At 41.9% G+C, this 22,026-nt stretch overlaps 1 protein-coding gene across 1 annotated transcript in view; it reads left to right on the forward strand.

Moving 5' to 3' along the window:
• Positions 1-22,026, forward strand: part of LTBP1 (latent transforming growth factor beta binding protein 1) — a 145,409-nt gene that overhangs the window by 82,183 nt on the left and 41,200 nt on the right. The window contains exon 5 of the mRNA XM_015428172.1: positions 18,970-19,137. Within this exon, the coding sequence (XP_015283658.1) occupies positions 18,970-19,137 (168 nt within the window). The remainder of the gene's footprint in view (positions 1-18,969; positions 19,138-22,026) is intronic.

Genomic DNA, 22,026 nt, shown 5'->3' on the forward strand with positions numbered 1-22,026 from the left:
GGACTTTGACCACCTCTCGCAACTTTCGATCCTCTCCCACGGACGCCGGCCATTTTCAGCTTTGTTTATACTAAAGAGAGCCCTTTTCACTCTTCTTCAGCAAGTGCAAATTTATCAGCAAAAAAAGCTAAGTCTTTGGCACACTTGAGTGCTTTTCATTTCTCCTCCCCCCCTCTCTTTAAGACACAGTTCGGTTTGTTTACGTCTGGGAATCACTCCCGGCGCCGCTATAGGTGTGTGGGGGGGTCGGAACTCACTTTTAGAACTTATTCGCTCGTCTTGTTCTCCGGTTCATTGACGGTCTGGTCACAGACACCTCTTAATCACGCTTCATTCGCTGACCTTCTTGCTTGTCCCGGTCGGCATCAGCTATGCTCGGTAAGAACCGAGCCTCTCGGGGTGGACCGAATGGGGCAAAAGGAGCGCCTCAATTCTCCGGCTTCAAGCCATCAAAGAGGTCGCCCCCAAGCGCCCCCGGCTTGGAGCCTCTCTTTCTGAGGCTCACCTGGGGGTGCCACTTGAGGTGGCACTCCTCCAACACCCCTGGAGCGCGGAATGCCTCCCCTGCTTCAGGGGGAGCCTCCGCCATCGCTGAAGCCATAGACCGGAAGTCACCACCCTGCCATTTCTAGAAAGCATACAAGATATTGCAATGAATGCCTGGTCCAAATTGTCATCCAATACTTTGTTAGCAAGGAAACTTGAAAATTTGTACAAGGTGAAAGAAGATGGTTGTGCATACCTGTTCCATCATCCAAGAGCCAACTCCCTGATTGCCAATACCAATGGACGAGGGCCGCAAACTTGATTTCTTAGCCTGGAAGGTCTACTCATCGGGGCTATGGGACTGCAGGTGGTGAATTATGCAACCATAATGGGCAGATATCAGGTGCTGCTAAGAGATAGGATGTCTCAGTTTGTGGACTTAATCCCAGATGAAAAGAAGCCTTTGGCTAAGGTTCTTATTTTGGAGTGCCAAAAACTGGGAAAGCAGTGTCAGGTCCCCCAGTTAAGACACTCTCCATAATACACTTAAGCAGTAGTGGTTTATTGAGAAATGCTTACTTTGGAAACATACTATGTGTCAGAACTGAGAAAGCGCGCAAAAAATCACCAGTTATAGGTAAGGCAATTACCACCCACATCTCATGCATACATCATCATCCAGCCCCTAGGTCTCTATGGCAGCCCTGACAGTTATACGGTGCCTTATCTAGTCTAGCATGGCAGAAAGGTCTCCAAGGTCAGCTCTCATGGGAACTGGCGTTGGGGCACAGCTTAAGGAATTGGTTATGGCTACTGTAAGCATTCACTCTCAACACCTCATACACTCCCCTCAGGAATTCCCTCCCCCCTGTATCATGGGAAGCAGTGAAGTGAATTACAAAGAAATGAAACTTAGCTTGACAAGCAGCAACTCAGTATGGCTTGGCATGATGCTGATTGCCACAGTGGATCTATGGCTTCTGGAGTCGTTATAAGAAGGGATTCCTAACTGAGATCCTCAGCCCTCCCACCTGACAACAGGGCCAAGGTTGAAGAGCTTCCCTTTGAGGGCAGGTTGCTTTTCAGTGACCAGACAGACACAGTCCTAGACTGTATACAAAGTATAAGATTACAGCAAAGTCACTAGTTATAACTTCAAGTGCTAACCAACAGTACAAGCAGAGACACTGGCCTAGAAGCTCCCAGAGGTTTCACTACTAGGGATGTACAGGAAGAAAAAAATTGGTTTTTTTCAAATTTGGGTGTAATAAAGCCAATTTTTGGGGGGATTCCCAAATATACTGAATATCAATACTGGTAATTCTATTGGTACTGGAAATTTTTCAGTATACCCCAAAATTTTCGGCTCCATTATATCCTATGGGGCCATTGCAGTCAATGGCAAAAATCTTCTAACTATTCAGGGGGCTGGGGGGGGAGGGGGTTTGAGGTAGAGGCACCAAATTTTTACTGTAGCTGCTGGAGCCTCTCCCCAAAAGACCCCCTAAGTTTGGAAAAGATTGGACCAGGGGGTCAAATTCTAGGGGCATCCAAATAGGGTGCCCCCAATCCTCTATTGTTTCCTATGGGGATGAGAAAAAGGCAGACAGCAGTATCTCCCCAAGAAAGCCGGAAAAAAACCCCGAAAATGTTCAGCATTCAGTATTTGGCAGCCGAATCAGCTCAGAGGATCTGATTTGGTATGCCAAAATACCTGAAAAATGCTGGAAATGTTTTTTGGGTTTGTTTTTTTCAGTTCGACTTTACCGAACACACACCCATATTCACTACTCAAGGCCACAACTCCACCATCCTCCTAACAATCCTCCAGACCACCTTACTCCCAACAGTCCCAGGGTAGGAGGCAAAATAGAAATGTTGAGACTAAATCTGAGCAAGGCTTGGTTCGAAATGAACTCTGGCTCTAACATTTATTTATCCTTTTGGTGTTCTAAAATGCTACACCTGAGGAGTGATAATTAATAAAATTTCTGCGAGTTGGGACAGAACTCTACTTCCAATATTTACCTGAAATTATCTTATTCTTTTTATAATTAGGTCCTTCTTTTTTGGCTGTTGCTCTAAGGCTGGTTGCCAAGAGACAACAACAGTATTGCTCATTGTGAGCTATCAGGCATGTTTTACATTGTTTTAAGTATGTAAAATGGCTGTGACCCAAGACTGGTTGCTTTGTGTGAAGGAATCATGCAGGAAGGATCTTGATGGTTAATGAGATGTTAAAGAGAAGAAAAATGAATCATAAGAAAACCTCTTTCTACAGGGTTCATTAGCTTGTGCATGAGATTTACTTAGACACACACAGATAAATGAACAACTAATTGTTGTTACTAATTTGTCTGACTCAGATGCAAAAACATTACCCATAAAGGGCTTTAAGACATGGAAAGACTTCCTTGAAATGAATGTCTAAGTATTTACACACACATGTGAAGAAATGGAGTTTATAAATTATATCGCACAGTGTGGGAGGATAGAACTGATCACATTCTTAATGTTACGAAATGCAGGTATTTCCTTGTAATCTGACAAGACTACTCAGCCAAATATTTTAACAGGACAGTGAGTCAGGAAAGCACAAGGTACTGCCAAAGCACAACTTATTATTTTGTAAGTTAGAAGTTATTCGAGTTATTCTGAATTCCTTTAAAGAGAACTTTGGGATCTAAGAAACTAATTTTTGTTTGCTGTTCCTCTGGAACGAGAAACAGACCTTTGTAAGCCACTTGCTGAGATCCTAACTCATACTTTGGTTTTGTCAGCTGATCTTATCCAAGCCTTAACTGTTGTTAATACTGGTTTGTGTAATACTCTGCATTAAAAGTTCACATGTGGGTGAAACGAAACAATCCTTAAAGATGCAGCATGCGATCATAGGCAAGACCTGCTTATTGTCTTCAAATGGCCATTCCTTCTCTGATCTTCATCCTTCTGGTAGATAGAAAATATATTTCATGCCTACATGCATGCGCGCATACACACACATGCACACATATACATTGTCGATTACAAAATCAATAAATACTTTTATACACTTATCAAAGTCTCTGTTACAATGTCATTAATAGTTAAAAGGTGTCAAAAATGTGACCAAAATCTTGGTGGACTAAATATATAGTGTCTCCTGTTCACAGAAGGCAAAGTTGAGCAGGATTTTCTAGACTTTACTTGTGAGTTTACAGTATGTCAGCCCAGACCATTTCCTCACAAGTGCAAACCTCTGCATTGGCATTTGTAAATAATTGAAGTTTGTAAAAGTTTCTGCAGAACTTTTGGCTTCCCCAATAGTAGATCTGAATTTAGGGCCCTGTTACCCTGCATTTTCCTAATCCACTTTTTCTGCAATTTTTCCCCTTTGGATCTGAACTCGCAGTTTTCAATGAGAGATTCGCAAATTTTATTTTTTGTTTTTTGCCGCCCTTTTGTGTTGTCAGTGTCGTGTATTCACCCCACCCCCCACCCTCCCTTCAGGATGTACCCTGAGTAATCTGCTATTTTTTTTAAAAAAAAACATAATTTTGATTGTGTTATGACACTATTTTTTTATAATATAGCAACAATATAACGTTGGGGGGAAATGGGCAGTGAGGTTTCATGTAGCCTTCCCTGTGCGATTGCCCATTCACAAAGTTTCTTTCCTTTCCTTTCATGATTTAATTTATGGGTTTTTTGAGGGCAGGTTATGCCACCTTGTGTTTGCATTGTTACTCCATTCCCCCCTCCCCTTCCCAAGTAGCTCCCAGTTGTGTTTTGGATGACGGTCCAGTCATTCATTATTTGACACTAATGGAATTATATAATACCTTCTATGATTTGATTTGATAACTGTGGAAACTAAATGTGGAGATTTTACATTTAGTGGGCTCTATGAATGTTAAATGGATGTAATAACATTGTTATGATTTGTTATATACTGTTTAGCTATTTTGGGACACTTTCTTTAGGAATTTATTGGAATCTTCAGTGGCCATTTTGCAAGTACACAACTAAGGAGGGAGGAAATGTTGAAATGGTGGCAGCCATACTATTCCCCACGATTCTTGGGCATGTATAGTAAAATAAGCACAGAACAGAGAATTGCAACATAACAGAACCTTTCCCATGCGCTGGCTAGGATTCAAACTTTCATCAACAGCGAACACTGCTGTGTGTGGATCCAAACACCGCCCCCTTATGGCATGAATCCCAGTGGCCAATCACCGCCGAGCTTTCCTACATCCAATTCAGACCTCTTTTTTTGCAATATAATGATGTTATAACATCACTACACATGCACAAAAAAATTTTTTTAAGGAGAGATTCTGCCAGTGATGCAACAGATGATGAAATGGCCACCAAACCCTTTTTCAAAGGAAGTGTGAAACACATGCTGTAGGTTGAACAAAAAGAAAATACCCTGAAGGAAATGCCCTTTTGTGGAAGGAGTGCTGCAAACTCGGAGCATCAGATTGAGGATTCAGCTTGCCAGAAAAAAGTAGTAAGGCTGTGGTGCGGAAATGGTCCCACACTTACATCCCATCATTTCATCATTTCAGTCCTTTACATTTTATTCTGAGGACACTTTATACACCACCTTTTATATGGTGTCCGGTTCTTTCTCCAGAGCGATTGTTAGGTAAAAGTAAGCAAATTGAAACTACATCCTGAAAAGGCAGAGGTAATGCTTGGTTGGGAAGGACATTGTTTTTCCCACTTTTGATGGGACCCTTGCTTAGTCAAAAGCCTTGGGGTCATACTAGATCCACCTTTATTACTGGAGAAGCAAGTTAATGCAGCTGCAAAAAAGGCTTTCTACCAACTCATTCTAGCCCGTAAGATGGCCCCTTACCTTGATACGACTAACCTGGCCACCTGGATCCATACCACAGTAACATCAGGACTAGACTACTGTAATGCCTCCTTTCAAAATCAGCTCAGAAACTCTCAACTGACCCAGAATGCTGTGGCTTGGCTATTAGTGGGAACTAGATGGAGCATACATATTACTAACAAAAAGGGGGGGGGAATAAAACTCAACCGAAAATATACTGGAGATGCTACAAGGGTCAAGCTACAGCTGATAAAATATTACCAAAATAAATATTTATTACGTGGTATACACAATAGGAAATTTAAAAACATAGGGCTGGAATATCAGGCTTCTTTAAGAGGCAGAGTAAGCTGTAATAATTTCCCAAACACAGCTGATGAACATGTCAAATGACCAACACAAGATCATACACATTCCAGCTTCAGAGGCCTTCCTCAGTGATCAATAATGCACACTTTTACAGAAAAACCCACACATCCAGAAAATACTATATATCAGTTCTGACCAGATGTTATCTAGAAATACAAAAGGAAAAAAAGGAAAAATCAAAGTATTATAATGGGAATTAACATTTTTATACTGTATTTAAAGTGTTTTTTTTAGAAATTCTGCAAAAATATACAAAACCATTTCTACCTCATATATTGCATGGTATGATGTAAACTTATAAAGCAGGCCATGGATCCCTTCTCATGGTAACTCCACTCACACAAAACTCTTCATTGATGTTATCTCTCCTTATATATAATTGAGTTCTCATCTCCCAACGTTCAATGCATGCTAAAATAGGTTGGCTGCATGAACTGCCACTCCGAACGTCCGCCAATCCTCTGCCTGCGTTGGGTGGCTGCGTGACCTAACTCTCACCCGCACAGCCAGTGACCCCTCTCGTGCCCTTAGTGTGGACGGAGCCGCCGAAGGGGATGCACACCTCCTTGATGGCCTGGGTAACCCACTGAGAGCCACAAAGGGCCCGAGTCACCGCCGCTTGCCATTTCCGCTGGCCCCCCAATGCAGACAGGTGTCCCCATGCTCATGAGGCTGCGCCTGCCCACCGTCGGGAAACCCACCACCTCCCTCCCATCTCTGCCCCACTGGCGGGGAAGCGCTGTGCTTCCTCCCTGCCTTGGGAAGGGGGTTGCCGTGCCTCACTGTGCTCCGTGACGCTGCTCTGTTCAGCAGCAGTGGCCTGAGTGCTGGGTGGCCTGCCCCCAAGTCACTGCCCCATGATTTATGGCGCTGCCACACGAGCTGGAGGTGTGCCAGTGCGGGGACGGTTCGCCCTGGCGAGCAGCGGCGCGGGTCCTTTGAGAGAGGCGGCTGTCCCCTCTGTGTGATTGGCACACCAGGGACGGGGCGGGAGACCAAACTCGGGGACCGGAAGCCTGCAGGGAAGGCTGAGAGGGGCAAGGGACAGGATGCGGGCGCCGAGGATGGGCAATGCCCATGGCAGTGGCGGCAAGGGAGCCAGTGGTGGCACGGGAGGCCGTGGCTGCAGCCCCATTGCCTCCTTCCTCTTCCCCCTCCCCTCCTGCTCCCGTGGACGCCAACGCTTTCCCCTCAGAGGCACCCGCTCAGGTGGGCCATGGTGTCTGCCACCGGATGGGGGGGATTCCCTTCCCTGTCGGTGCCGGCTTGCTCGCCCTCCCTGTGACTCTGGAGAAGCCGAGCAAGCCACTGGGGGGAGAGGCAGTTTATGCTCCCTCCCCTTCCCACGCGGAGCCAGCTTTCTTATCTTCCCTGTGGCTGCAGGGAAGCCGAGCGAGCCCGTGAGGCGACAGCCAGTTTTAGCTACCTGCCTTGCCCTGTCAGGGCCGGCTGCCTCACCCTCCGCGCACTCCGGTCGGGGGGGGCGGCGGCTAGCACACATTGCATTTGCCGCTGCAACGGGCCTTCCTTCTAGTAATCTATAAAGCAAAAACTATACATGAGCTAACTTTTATATAAATGAACATTTAAGTCTAAGAACATTAAAACCTGCAAGCAAACCTGGTATAAATTTTCCAGTATTTCTGGATGTGTGTGTCATCAACCTGTAATTGAAATCAAATAGCACATTTGTTGTACAAGGTCGGCTATATGATAGAACAAAAGGATGATGCAGTATCTCCCATGTGGTATGTAATTCTGCTCCCAAGGAGAGAGGGAAGGGAGAGGGAAGGAAAGGAGGGGAGAGAGAAGAGGGAAAAAAATATTACAGCTTATGTGAAGCTTGCTCTGACTTTAATGCAGCCTGTGCTTTTTAATTTTACTATTGTGTAAACCACATAATAAATATTTATTTTGATAGCATACGTATTACTGCTATTCTGCAGATGCTCCGTTGGCTGCCCATTTGTTACTGGGTTCATTTTAAGGTATTGCCTATGACATACAAAGCCCTTCATGTCCTTGGTCCCTCTTATTTGTGGGACTGCCTCTCTCCCTATGCTCTGCCAAGCAATGCTCCCTCTAAGCTGTGGAGTCTTGTGAGCAAAAATTCTACTTTGTGAGCTGCTGGCATTAAAGTTGTGAACGAGCGATTGGGCTACCATTATTTAGTTTGCTCTGGAGCCCTCCTTCCTGAGCGAAGACAAAAATGTGTGAGCCAGAGGCTAAAAAACTGTGAGCTAGCTCACACTGACTCAGCTTAGCGGGAACACTGCTGCCAAGACCACTCTACTCATGTCAGCAGGGCCATCTGTACAAGCCAAACTGCAAATGGGCAAAATCAGCAACTGCCAGTACACATCTTTCTTCATTGTGGTCCCCACCTTGTGAAATGGCCTGCCTGAGGAGGTCAGGAAAGCTCCAACACTCCTGGCCTTCCACAAACTATGCAAAACCAAACTATTTAAGAGGGCCTTTCTGTGCAAGTAATAGGGTTGCAGTGTACAAAATGGTTCACATACTTGCCTGGATAAATGATTGGGACTGTTGTCTATATTGCTGTAAATAGCTTATTGTACTAGGATCCTATTATATAATCTCTGTATCACTTAATGTGTCATGTTATGTTTCAGTTCTTTCTGGTGGTTCCAGAATTCTAAAATTCTAATGCATTGGTTATTGAATGTTCCATTTTGTTGATTGTATTGACTCATTATCCACCTTGAGTCCCTGTGAGAAAGGTGCACTATAAATAACTTTTTTAAAAAAAAGTAGGTAGTGGTCTATTGTTGTCAGCATATCTGAATGAATGGCTTCAGAAGTATGTATTCATCCAAATTTCAGGTTAGTTCTATGCTTATATTACAAATGGGAGTGATTGTTGGGCTAGCTTGGGCTATGCATTCTATGTGGCACGAGCTGTCTCAACTGGCAGTACTTGGAATAGTGAAAAAGAGCTGAACCATGAGTGTAAGTAGCTACTGAGCTGAATGGATTAGAGAAGTTAATGTGCAAATACATTTGAAAAAAAGATAAAAACTAATAAGAGACTAATCTGTAAAGTGTCTATGTATGGCTTTAATTGAAAAGTCAAAATAACTTCCCAGTTCAATTGTATGGACAAATACAGTTATTGTCATGTTCAAGGGCAAGCCTGGTGTTTACTGAACACAAGCCTCTGGAATGCACCACAGTTATAATCAAGCAAACAAAGGTCACATTCAGGGCAGAGCCTTACGCCTTTTACTCTACTCAGGGTTTCCAGGAGACATAAATACAAACATAACAATTCAAGGCAAGAGATAAGAGCAAGGTCAGCAAACCATAACAGAGTCAGAAAGGTTCCGTCCACAGGTCTGGGGAAATGGGAGTTGGGCATTCAGGGTCAAGGCTTGGGATTCAAGGCAGAAGACAGGGTCCGGGTTTCTAATTTAAAAGCAAACACGTTAGCAGAATAGGATTTATGGCAGCAAGGGAAGGCAGAAGTCTGTTTGCTGTGTAATCAGCTCACAGAGGGGTGGCAAGCAAAGTTTGCTTCCATGACGAGCCTTGGTCAGCATCTTCCTTTTATCAGCCTAATTAGCTGACTCATTACCAAAGCACAGGTGTCACTTGGTGTGCTTCGGGGATGAGTTTGTTGTAGTGGTTTGGTGTAGTGGTTAAGAGCGGCGGACTCTAATCTGAAGAACCGGGTTTGATTCCCCACTCCTCCACATGCAGCCAGCTGGGTGACCATGGGTTAGTCACAGTTCGCTCAAGAGCAGTTCTCTCAGAACTCTCTCAGTCCCACCTACCTCACAGGGTGTCTGTTGTTGGGAGAGGAAGGGAAGGAGATTGTAGGCCACTCTGAGACGCCGAGTGAAGGACGGGGTATACATTCAACTTCTTCTCCTCTTGTGACTCCTGCTCTTGTAACAACTCTGCTTCAGAAACTAGTGCTGACCACCATTGGGCAATTAGCTGGGCACTCCTTCATCTTTCCTGAGCTGTCAGATGTTCCTGATGTTTCCTACACTCAGCTGGTTTGGGAGATACAGGTGAATGGCATTTGTCCCATTTTTTTCATCTCCAGCCAGAATGGGTAACCCTTGTTGCCTGACATGTCTTTTGCTGGCTCTGCTTCTAAATCCAACTGCTCATGCAGGCATTCCACCAGTGCAGGTCCTGACTCTTCCATTTCCTCATCCTCGGAGGAGGAGGTAGCTGACTGGCTCACAACAGTTGTTATTATTAAACAAAATATTATATTTTAGGGTGGTGGTTTGCAACATTGACTTTTCTTTTGATAGCCCTCTCTTCCTATAGGAAAGAGCTAATCCAGATGGGATGGTAAAATTACTGGGACAGACCAACTCGAGGAAATAAGAAACTTGCTTGAGTGCTTTTGTCAGCAGTTTAAAAGTTGTAAAAGATAAAAATGTTTTTTAATTTGTCATGATTTTTCTGTTGTGTATTGTGCTTATATTGTGTATTGTGCAGCAATATTTTTTCCAGGGAAACCCCCCCACAGGTGTTTTTCCATGGCTTAAAAGTTTCCAGAAATTTTCCGGTTCAGTTTGTACATGGTGTGGCAAGGACTGTTTTGTTCCAAATGAAGTATACTATATTTTTTGTATTTTTCAGGATCAGGGATCTATTTTTTTTTTATTTGAAATGCATGTACCCATCAAGTGGATACCAAAAGTTTTATAACATTGCTGCAATCTCTCTTCTTTGCTGTGTAGTATAATTCCTTGCTTGCCTTTTGCCTGATTTCACGCAGAGACTGGAAGGGTATTGTCTTCTTTAGGACAACAGCCTTCCAGTTACTTCATTAGCAAAACGTCCCAAGACTTCTGTGGCAGCAGGGTCACACTCCAAATAGAAAGAGATCTATGTGGGCTGCTGAACGCCTTCATAGTTTGAAGTCTTGCAGCATATAGTAACTGTGAGGGCATGTGTAAGTTCTGAAAATATTGCCAAGTCCAAGAAATTCATTTAAAATGTTCATGATCAGAAACACAAGAAAAAAGGAGTTCTAAATTTGCCCGCAACACTCTCTGAAAGATCAGCATTTTAAGAAAAGAAATCTATGAAGACAGCTTATAGAATTCCTTCACCTTATATAACCCTATCTAGGTATGACCAAAACAGCTGTCTTGGCCATCTGGTCACAAACCCTGCCAAGTGCCCCATTCCTGCACTTGCTTTTTCTATTATGACATAACAGGCCATGATTCAGTGGGTTAAAGTGAGTCTTTTCCTGGATTAATTTCTGAGGCCACCGTTAAACTGTAAAATCTGTTGTGAGATTGATTTTTTATATGCTACCGCACAACACTGAGTTCATTGCATATATTAAGCATGTTGAATTGTCAGAATAGTGCAACCCTGTTTAGTGTGACTTAGCCTAAATCCCCTATTTTCAAAGTGGCAAGGTTGATGTTTAAATGAGAGAAAACGCATAAAGCTTTATTATATGACTGAACTACAATAATAAATTATAGAACAAAGTTGGAGTCCAGTGGCACCTTTAAGACCACCAAGTTTAATTCTGGGTATAAGCTTTCGTGTGTATGCACATCACTTCTGCGCACAAAAAATTTGTCTTAAAGGTGCCACTGGACTCCAACTTTGTTCTATTGCTTCAGAACAACACAGCTATCCTCCTGAATGATAAATTATGTTTCTTTCATTTAATCATTGATTACTTTCACATCACCAGGGCCATTTTGCGTCATTTGCCTGTTTGATATCTTAAAGTGGTAGGTGGATGGCTAGCAGGTTTGGCTGATACCGTGTTTCCCCGAAAATAAGACACTGTCTTATATTTATTTTTTCTCAAGAAGACACACTAGGGCTTTCCCTCGGATGACCGCGCCCCCGCCCCCAACGCACCCAACATGACTGCGTCATCACTTCCGAGTGAGGCAGGACTTCCCTTTGCAGAACGCATGCTGATTTTCCCTCAGCAGGCTAGGCTTTGTCTCTCTATATACCCAATAATTGTATCTTTGATTACAGTTTCTCCTAATTTGCTTGGGACAGACTCCCTTCCTGAAAATAAGTACATGCCCCACAATTTCCGCAGTGAACATAGAAAAGAATTAATTGAGCTTCTCTTCCATCTGCACATCTTCCTTTAGCAATCCCTTTATTCCTTGGTCATCCAAAGGCCCAACTGCTTCTCTGGCTGGTTTCCTGCTCCAGATATATTTAAAGAAATAGTTATTGTTTATCTTGATATTTTGAGCAACCTGCTCCTCAAAATCTCTTTTTGCATGTCTAATTATTAACTTATATTTCTTTTGCCAGAGCCTGTTCCATTCATTGGGGCAGACCTTTCCCTTTTGAAAATAAACCATTTTATTATTTTTTAAAAATTTATTGCAATTATAAAAAATACAAATAAGAGATACAGAATACATATAAAATACAAAATTGCTATCTGCCCTGTCTCACGAATATAGATAATCCTATTTTAGCAGTTTCAATGTTTCAATATAATTATACAATTAACAGCTCTATTTTTTGTATTGCTCTAATTATATCTCTGTTACTCTGGCAAGCAATTAAAGTATAAATTTCCTTTACTTCCAGTAATCATTCTTGTAGATTAAGGGTATTATTTTGTTTCCAATATCTGGCAAAGACCAATCTAGTAGTAGTAATCAGTTGCAAAACAGCTCTTTGCTGATCTCTGGGAACATGAGGAAGATAATTCAGCAATAATGTCTCTGACAAAGGATTTGTATACCCAACCCTGTTGATAGTAATTTCACCACTTGTTTCCAGAAGTTGGAGGCATGAATACAACACTACTACATGTGAAAGAAACCAGGATCTGCTGGAATCAGACGTATAAATCTTTGCCAGCCTTATAGGGGATAATGTAGCCCAGAGGCGCTGCCTTACTCTTGAGTAGCCCCAATAATGGGGCACCCCACTTCTAACCTGAACCAGACCCACAAAGTCAGGCCAAGGAAAGCATTTTCACCCTAACCACAGAGCAAGCCAATGGGAAAAGGGTCTCCATTTTCAGGTAGCACAAGGCAGTCCTCGAAGCCAACCTCCAGTCTTCCCCCCACCCAGCTAGGTATTCATATGAAGCAATGGTAGTTCCACCAGGTAAAGTATCTACATTTCTAAAGGCTATTCAGAGGCCACCTAGTGAATAGCCCTTCAGAGCTTCACCTAGCCCTTTAGTGTGACACCTATGTCTATGTGAAAATCCTTTGTCTCCACAACTGTCCTTCCTGCTCCTTCCCTCAGGATACCAAGATAAACCAATCATACATTCAAATGTTTAGCGATCTTTCCTGACACTAATCAGGGACCCATCTCCCACCTTTTGTCTAAACCTGGGAACCTATTCAATCTGCCTTGGCAGGACCATCAGTTGTCATCAAACCCATTCAACCAGCTCCAGTACAGCCACCCAACATCTGGCTAATCCCATCATTGCTATTGTGAATCCAGACTCTGCCTCTCTGAGACCTCATTGGTCACACCTAGGTTCTGCTACACCCCCTGGGACCCCTTATTGGTCCAGGTAATCTTTTGCTTCACCTGGGGCAGGCCCTTCTAGGTCTCCCATTGGTCTGCATTGTTTTCCAATGTCTGTATCCACCAAAGCAATGGCCTCGAGGGTGTGTGACTCTGAGGCAGCCTACAGTAGAGATGCAACCCTAAACTCCACCGTTTGGGTCCCCTCCCTCCGTCTGTCTGTCTGCTAACTTCTTTTTATTTCTTCTTGTATGCGTGCATCCTTGATTTGAGTGTAAATACTTAAATTATTATTTTTCTTAATAAACCCCATTTTCTATACAATTTGGACTAGCTATTAACCAGGAATCTTAAAGGGACTATCTCCATAAACATTGATAGCACATCCGCACTTATTACCCCACTTCTTGTTGAGGCCTATCATTTGATTAATATCCCACAGAAACTAAAATCAGCTATTCAGCTTTTTAAATCAAAGCTGGTAGGGGTAATAATAAAATAAGTAATTTTACTTTTTATAGCTTTTTTGGCATGCATAGTTAACCATGCAGGCATTCTTTTAGACCTTACCTAGAAATGCATTCTATCTGGACTTTAATTAGTGTTGTTTTAAATAGTTTTCAAGCACCCTCTAGGGATTTGACTCTCTTGTATTTCCCCTTCAGCTTCCAACTATTCCCTTCATATTTGTAAAGTTCCCTCTTTTAAAATTGAATGTTACAGTTTTGGACTTTAGGGGTAACTTTCTGTTGACCGGGATGCTGAACTTAATAGAATTGTGGTCACTGTTCCCAACTGGTGCAACAATGTCTGCATCTCTCACTGAGCCCCACTCAGAACCAACGTCAAAATCACTGCCCCTCTCGTTGGCTCTGTGGAACCAATTGTTCCAGTACGCAGTCATTTATGTTGCCTGGGATTCTAATTTCTGCAGCATGACTTGAGCACATGTTTACCCAGTCAATGAGAGGGTAGTTAAAGTCTCCCAGTATCATACCATTATCAGCTTTGGTCATGCCCCTTTAAAACTGAATGACAATTAATAAAAAGTCTATTTTTAAAAAAGAGACTTCTCACTTTCTCCTAGTCACAAATGGCACAATCCACTGGTATCCTTTCCTGTGCAAGTCCCATTGAATGGTTGTTTATTCCCCAAATTGCTGTTACGCTATACAAGATAAACAAATAATGGAGATTATTTTATAGCTTGGATGAAAAACACATTCTGTTAAAAATATTCACAGTGGTATATGAATGTGACAAATTTATGTTCACATAGGTTTGGGGATTTTGATATTAATAGGTGCTATAAAATAAATTACTGACTAGTACCTTGACAAATATTTAAACAAAAATCAATAGGATTCAGTATGCTACAGATGAAATTAATAAGAGAGCGATAAGTGTTTCAGCTTTTTTATTTGACTACATTTCTTCAAAAGTCAGTTTTATGCAGTGTTACAGTAACAAAACAGTTAATGGTATCATGAATCTGTCTGAAGAGTGTCCCCCAAGCCACTAGAACAGGAGATAAAACTATTTAAAATTCACATGGTAGAGATCTTGCTTAATGCTTCTTTTATTATTTGTTTTTGTATTATTTGATTTGTTTCACAACTTCTGTACATATTTCACCCATATATGCATGGTTATGAGGTCATAATATCCAAGCCTTTAATATCGTGTAGCTGTTCATTTTCATAATTGTAGGGAAGATAGGACATTGGGAAATGTAGTGTTCGGCTTTTAGGGAGATTGTGCAAGTATGCATCTCATCTGTTGATCCACATTTTCAATAGTATTCTGAACTTCTTGTTTTAATTGCCAAAATGTTTTATGGAACCTTCTACTTTTGAACCTTAAATAGTCATTTCCAAACATGGCTATTGATGGGATTCATCTGTGTGGGAGTTTTAGTTATTTTGAATTTTCCATTTTAACATGAGATGTTTGTGCAAAGTCTGCACAGAGATGGTATGGTATTGGTCTGACATGCTGTATAGATGTCTGGGGGAAGAGAATTGGTAGTAGACTCTTGGAATTATGCACCTCATAACTATCCCCCCAACCCCCAATAGATATCTGTGCCCATAGGTTTCTAAATAGTTCTCATGTTTCCTTAGCATATTTACCAGGAATCATAGATCTTCTTTACGTTACTGAATTGTACTGCAGGTGTAGAGTTATGGCTAAAGAAAACCAGCACTGTTTAATCGCATCAGTATGGTCAAAGCCTAGTTTAAACCATACTGTGGCACTGCTGATTTGCAGTTGAGATCCCTAGTACAGAACTACAATTTTTCCAGACTGGGCTAGCCTGATAGTGGTTATTCAACTAAGCATATTGTTTTAATTAGATCACTTCCTAAAAGAAAAAATGTTGCAAAAGCATGTTGAAATAAAGGTCAGAAATTGTTACAGTTTTTCTAGGAAAAGGTTTGTTTTTTTAATCAAGACATTTTCAAATAAAATCTTAAAATGGTGTGTGTTTTTTAAAGATTTTCTTAGAAGTTTGAAATCTAGCTCCCTTAACAATTAACAGTCATTTTTTCTCCCGATTATCAGGAAAGGTGTCAAGCTAGTTCTTAGAAAACATAGTTTGGACTTTGAAAAGGCAAACCTTGGGAAAAACTTTCCTGCCAATTGAGATCATATGCAGAGGTGCATTACTGCGTGCCCCACTCTGAGTTGCTTCTGGGGAGAAGGCCTTTTCTGCCTTGGTTCCTTCTTTAAAGAATTCTCTCCCCATAGCTGTTTGCCTGGTGAAACCTTTTTTATTCATCCAGCCCTTTTACTGATTTTTTTATTTATGCTGCTGTTGATTAATTTTTGTGGGTTTTTTTATTTTGGTGTATTTGAATTTTAGCCACTCTGGTGCCTTTTAATTGTGGTTTTAGTTACATGTATTGTTAATGTTCCTTGGAACATTGCTTGAAAGTTGTCTCCTCCGCTTTGGCTTAAAATATTACAGATTTAAACAAATGAAGAGAGAAAGTAAATCAGTTATGAATGGTTAAGCTAGAATGGGTGAGATCTGTTATTTTTGATACATCTCAGCTATGCCTGCTTCAGGTCTTGTTTATAGAAATAGCTTGCCTAGGGAAGGGTAGGATTTGATGTTATTCTACTGTCTTTCCTCAAGTCTTCCTTAAGACTTGAAAAGGTGTCCATTCCAGTCTGACTCTGTCATTAAAATATAGCAGATGGTAATGACATTGAAGGGTGGGGGGTCATTATGTATAAGCACCCTCACCTTTCCTTTGATTTGCTGGACCATTTGTTGTTGTTGCTGTCAAATCACAGCAGACTTATAAGGGTTGGTAATTAGACTGATTGCAGTTAGATATATTGGTCTTTGTTTTAGCTTAGTATGCATCCACATGCTAACTAACATATGTGTATAACCGTGTATATGAAAAGTATCCCTCCAAAGTGGTGGTCTTCAGCAGAGGTCATTTCGGGGGGGGGATCGCAGGGGATCGCAGTCCCCCCGGGTGAGGTACGGGGCGGGGCACATGACGAAGCCCCGCCCCCTGCTTCTGGCCGCCCCGCTTCCAGCTCTCATTCAGCCAGGAGGAGGCAGGAGAAGAGGGAGGGTAAGTTGCTTCCTCCCTGCCTCTCGCCACCCCTGCCTGCCTGGGGCCAGGGAGGGCCTTCGCGGGGCTTCCTTGCACTCCCGCCGGCCTTGCAGGTCCACCGCCGGGCCCCTCATGGCCGGGCCCGTTGGGGGCGGGGTGTGTGGCCTTATGACACACTTCTGGTGATGTCAGGGGGTGTGGCCTTATGACACACTTCCGGTGATGTCAGGGTGTGTGGCATATGCTAATGAGTTATGCTAATGAGTTCCCCTAGCTCTTTTTCTACGAAACAACCCCTGGTCTTCAGTCTATGAGTAGAAACCCTCAGGTGGTTCATGAAGCACGTCTGCTGAATGCAAGCCATTATACAACTGCTATTTTTGTTGCTGCTTTTTGGAAGACCTGCTTCTAGTGTGTTTATATAAATACCTTGCCTCCTCCTGACTGTCTTTACATGTATGCTAGGAGGAACAGCAAGGTGGTGAGGTGACTCACCAATGGAGAAAATTTCTTTTAGCATAAGCAGGCTTTTAGATGCTGGTTGCTCTGTTTCTGTCTCATGATTGTGACGTCATGTGACTTCCTGTCACATGCTGCCACTTGGGGGTTAAAGTGGGGTCCCAGGTCTGGAAAAGCTGAAGTCCCCTAGTCCAAAGAGACCTGCCGAGAAAAGCGATAAATCGGCTGTGCACACTGTATAGCCTGTATTGGTCCCACAGTGGCTTCCATCAACCATGTACATAGGATGAAAGTCTGCCCATGATTTATAAGTAGCTGTGATGTATGAGCACATTAATTTGAACAAACAAGTAATGTGTAAACAAGGTCTTGTATTTGGAGAAGGAATTCACAGTTCAGAGAAGCATGTTGTAGCAGAATTTAAAAACTACTTGTTTAGGGTAAGCATTTGCTGTGCAGCTGGTGTGCAAACATTAATGGCTACTGTCTGCAGATTAATCAGTTGGCACAGTTTTTTTAATTTCACTCCCTCTTACTAAAAGCCAAATATAATAGAAGATTATATTCTTTTGATATTAGGAAGTAATCTTTATTTTCCTGGGCTTTAACCCATAATGTTTTGCAGAGAAAAAACTGTAGGATCAGGAAAAAGTGGGGCAGCCCAGGAATGGTTAAAATAAACATATGGCTTGTGAAGAAATATGCTTCGGGGCAGTTTTTGCAGTTGTGTGAGTTGTTAATGCTATCTGTAAATTCTAAGAAATAATGACTGCATTCAATTGTTAATAAGGAGGCCAAACAGAGACAATCTCAGAAATCTTTCTAGTCTTTAAATAAAACAACCCAAAACAAAAGGATATGCTTTATAAAGTACAGGTCTGTGAGCTATATAACCATTCTGAAAATATATTTTTTCATATATATGAAATATATATGTATATATAACCATTCTGAAAATTAGGGATTTTGTATATATTTCTGTCTGCTAAGAAGAAATCAAACTAAAATGTTGGGACTCCCATACCACTCCACTCTCTGTTAGTTACAGGTGCTGCTCTGAAACAGTTTTATCCTGTAGCTATCCACTGATAATCTCTTACAATTAAAAACTAGGTTTAAGTGTTAGCAGTTGATGGCAAAGTAAACCTGTAATATGTAAATCCATATAGTGTAACTGGACAAAGAATCAATTGGGGGGGGGGGGAATAAAGGGTCCTGGCAGCTGCGTCACAGGATTTGTTCACTTCAGGCAGGGGTGCCAGAAGATTTGAGACAGATGTTTTGAGACATGCGGCATGCCTGAAACATTTCCAGGGGTCGGGCTACAAATAGTGACTTAATAAGTGTAGAAACAGGAAAAGTATGCAGGAGGGGAGGACGCAAGAGTTTATTCACCCTTAGGTGAACAGCCAGTCGCTTTACATTACATCTGCTTGTCAGGGTTGGCTATTTAAGCTGTCATGCCCTTGGTATTGCTCTTTGACTGTGAATAAAATGCAGCATTGTGATTACTAATCCCACTCCAGTGACTTGACTTTAAATGTGGTTTTGGAGTGGATCCCGGAGTCCTCCTGTTTGCTAAGCTTCCTACTCCTGTTTCAGAGACACCACTGGATATTGAGAAGAGAGCACTGAAGACTGTCCTCCTCCCTTTGGAACTTCTGCTTTTTAAAAAATCTTGGGGGGGGAAAGGCATTTGAAGGAAATCAATGGCTCCCAAAGTGATCTGTTTGTTTTTCTTTTTCTCTTTGCCTCTGCTTCCAGTGGGAAATCACACCGGACGTATCAAGGTGGTCTTTACACCCAGCATCTGTAAGGTGACTTGTAAAAAAGGCACCTGTCAAAACAGCTGTGAGAAAGGAAACACTACCACACTGATTAGTGAAAACGGGCATGCTGCTGACACCTTGACAGCACCCAACTTCCGAGTAGGTAAGTCTTGTGAATCTGTAGTTCTTGTTAATCCTTTTTGGGCTTAATCTGTTCATTACATATTCTGAAATGCTTAGCTCTTTCCTGAAGGGTCTGTTAGTAAGCATCACATCTTGTAGGTTCTTGGGCATCACCCTGACTGCTCTTGATAGTTCTCCTGAAGTGTAAGAGAGAATAACAGTACTTTAAAAATTCTATTTGAAGTTGTAGGTGGACTATGTTAGATACTTAGTAGTTTTTCATGGAAACCCACAAATTGGATGGAAAAATACGGCAAGATGAAGGAAAAATAATGTTCTTTCAGTTTGTGGTTTACATTTTTATAAGCGAATGTGATACCTAGTTAGATGAAATTTTCCTGAAAGGCATAGTGCGGAAATTGCTTGACTTTGCATTCCTGGGAATGAAATGGGTGCCAGCTTAAAACTCTTGCTTTGAGACTGCTGTGAGTGCAGCAGATTTATTATGTGTCAAGTGTTCAAACAGGATACTGAACACTTAGAAATGAAATTTAAAAAGGAAGGTAAAGTACAATTATTGTCCCTAGTGATCGCTTTTATGTGCTTTCCAAATAGAAATTTGAAAGGTGGTGTTCTTTGGTATACTGCTTGCAGTGGTGTATACCTTTTTTGTTAAATATGACAAAAATGGGGTTTCAGAGTTTGTTTAAAGATACTGTATGCCATTTCCCTCCTTGTAAATTAACTGACCCAGTAGAAATGGATTTACTTAAAATGCAGTAGATTTCTGTGCAAATTTATTGTATTTAGATTTGCAGTGTAGCAGGTAGAATAGTTCAGAATATCACCATGTAGCTATGTTGATCTGCAAAATAGTCACCAGAAATGTGTTCGTGCTGCTGATTTTCCATCCTAGCAACTCTTGAAACAATTCATTTCCTGCAAGTGAGTCCTCAGAATAGTACAACCCTTCCAAGTACAATCAGAATGGGGGGGCGGAGGGCAGACAGAAAACATTCTAATGGTTCTTTGAGACATTGTTTCTGGCAGAGTTTGTACCAAACCAGGAACCACAAAAAGAGTTGCCTGAGAGAGTAAAAGGACTTCCTAGTACAGCGTTTTAGAGATAATAGTGGTATTTTTGTCACATTGGTAGGTGTGTCACCTGTGTTGAATAGTGGTAATAGGCAATGGAAATAGGCTTCCTGAATATGGGGATTGCAGGTGTTTGGTGTTCTGCTTTTCAGTGTTGATCATCCACAAAAGACAATGTCTGAAAGTTACCTTGGACTGCATGACTTCTAGGCTATGGTGCAGATCCACATAGCAACACCTAAACAAAGTTTCTGCATATTAAAAAACCAAAACCAAAACTTGCTGTGGGGAAATTATCCTACATTTCAATCAAGTATACAGCAATACTTGAGAAACTGAAGAATAAGGAGAAATTTATGTATGGATATCATTAGAGAATGATGTGAAATGTATACTTAACACAGCTGTGTAAACTGTAATTTGTTGCCCCTCAAGGGCAGTGGACTTGATTTTGAAATACAGAAAGAAGCCCTAAACTACCTGTTACTTGCAGCTGTGCTGCTCAGCATTTTGTACAGTACTAATTGAACACACTGAGCAAAATACAGCCTATTAATATATTACGCATTTCCCCCCAGGCCTCTCATGTAGGTATTTCAGAAATAGAATTTCTAAATACTGATACAATAACCCTCTTTTAAAAAGCAGTTGACAATAAATTTGGATATATGATGGAGACACGTGGTGTGTGTACAAGTTATCAATCAAAGTACAGTTAAAATGGGATGGAGACTAAATGCATTTTTGGGCATCATAAGGATTCACCATTAACAAAGGGGATAACAAAAAGCAAAGAATGGATCTGTGAGTGCTAGGTCCATACCAGGTCTTGATTGCCTGCATTTCAGACTCCATATATATACTTGGGCAGACCAGTGGTGTTGTGCATTAGGTAACAGGTGGCCCTTGAAGTTACTATAATTTCTTTTGGCTAGGGGTCAGTGTATTGTACATAATGAGTGCCAAGCTGTACAGGTAATGGACTGTGGTTCAGAACACTAGATAGCCCCTGACCTCTGTCAGTAGCCTTAGGAGTGAACAGCAGCAGTTCATCAAGGGGTGCTGCCTTAGACCACCATCCTTGCTGCCACACCCATCCTCCCATCACTTCTCCCTACTCTCTGTCTCCCCAGCAGCTAATATTCTTTCCTTCTGTCTTCCTCAGGTATCTTTAAACACAATCAACAAGCCATAGGTACCCAAAGGGGCTTCCTGCTCATGGCATTCCTTTGAAGTCATTTGAGAAGCCTCTGTCAATGTGTGTGATTTTCCATGGTGTGGAGGCAAAAGTGTTAACTGTTTCATCTCCTCAGTGGGGAAGGGGGAAGGTGAGGAAGAAGTGACAGTGGCAGCAAGGGATAAGAGGAAGGGATGGGCAGCACAACCTTCATCCTCAACCATCCTCAATTATAGAGCAGGTCCTGGGACCAAGTAGATTGGAGCAGATGCTGTGTTGGTTAGATATTTTAATTGGGACATAATTGAACTTTATTTTAGTAATGTTACTAATTTTAGTAATTCAATCATAATCTTTACACAATTTTTCTATAAATTTTGGAGGATTAAGTTGAGACAACCAAAACAGCAGGCTTTCTCAGATGGATGAAGTGATTGTTTAAGTCAGCAGCCCATGGGTTGGGACATTCAGGTTGCGGAGCCTCACCTGCTGGATTGCAAGCCCCTCTTGAGGCACCCTATTTTACTGTGTCTTGAAAGCACCTGGTGCTGGGTAGCTTGCATAGAAAGGAGCAGTGACAAATGGTCTTGACATTGGAATGGTTGAAGATCACTGATCTAAGTAAATCTGATATATATATATAAAAGCCCTGACATA

This window comes from Gekko japonicus, unplaced genomic scaffold (assembly GCF_001447785.1).
Source record: "Gekko japonicus isolate JY-2015 unplaced genomic scaffold, Gekko_japonicus_V1.1 scaffold1694, whole genome shotgun sequence".
Classification (NCBI taxonomy): Eukaryota; Metazoa; Chordata; class Lepidosauria; order Squamata; family Gekkonidae; genus Gekko; species Gekko japonicus.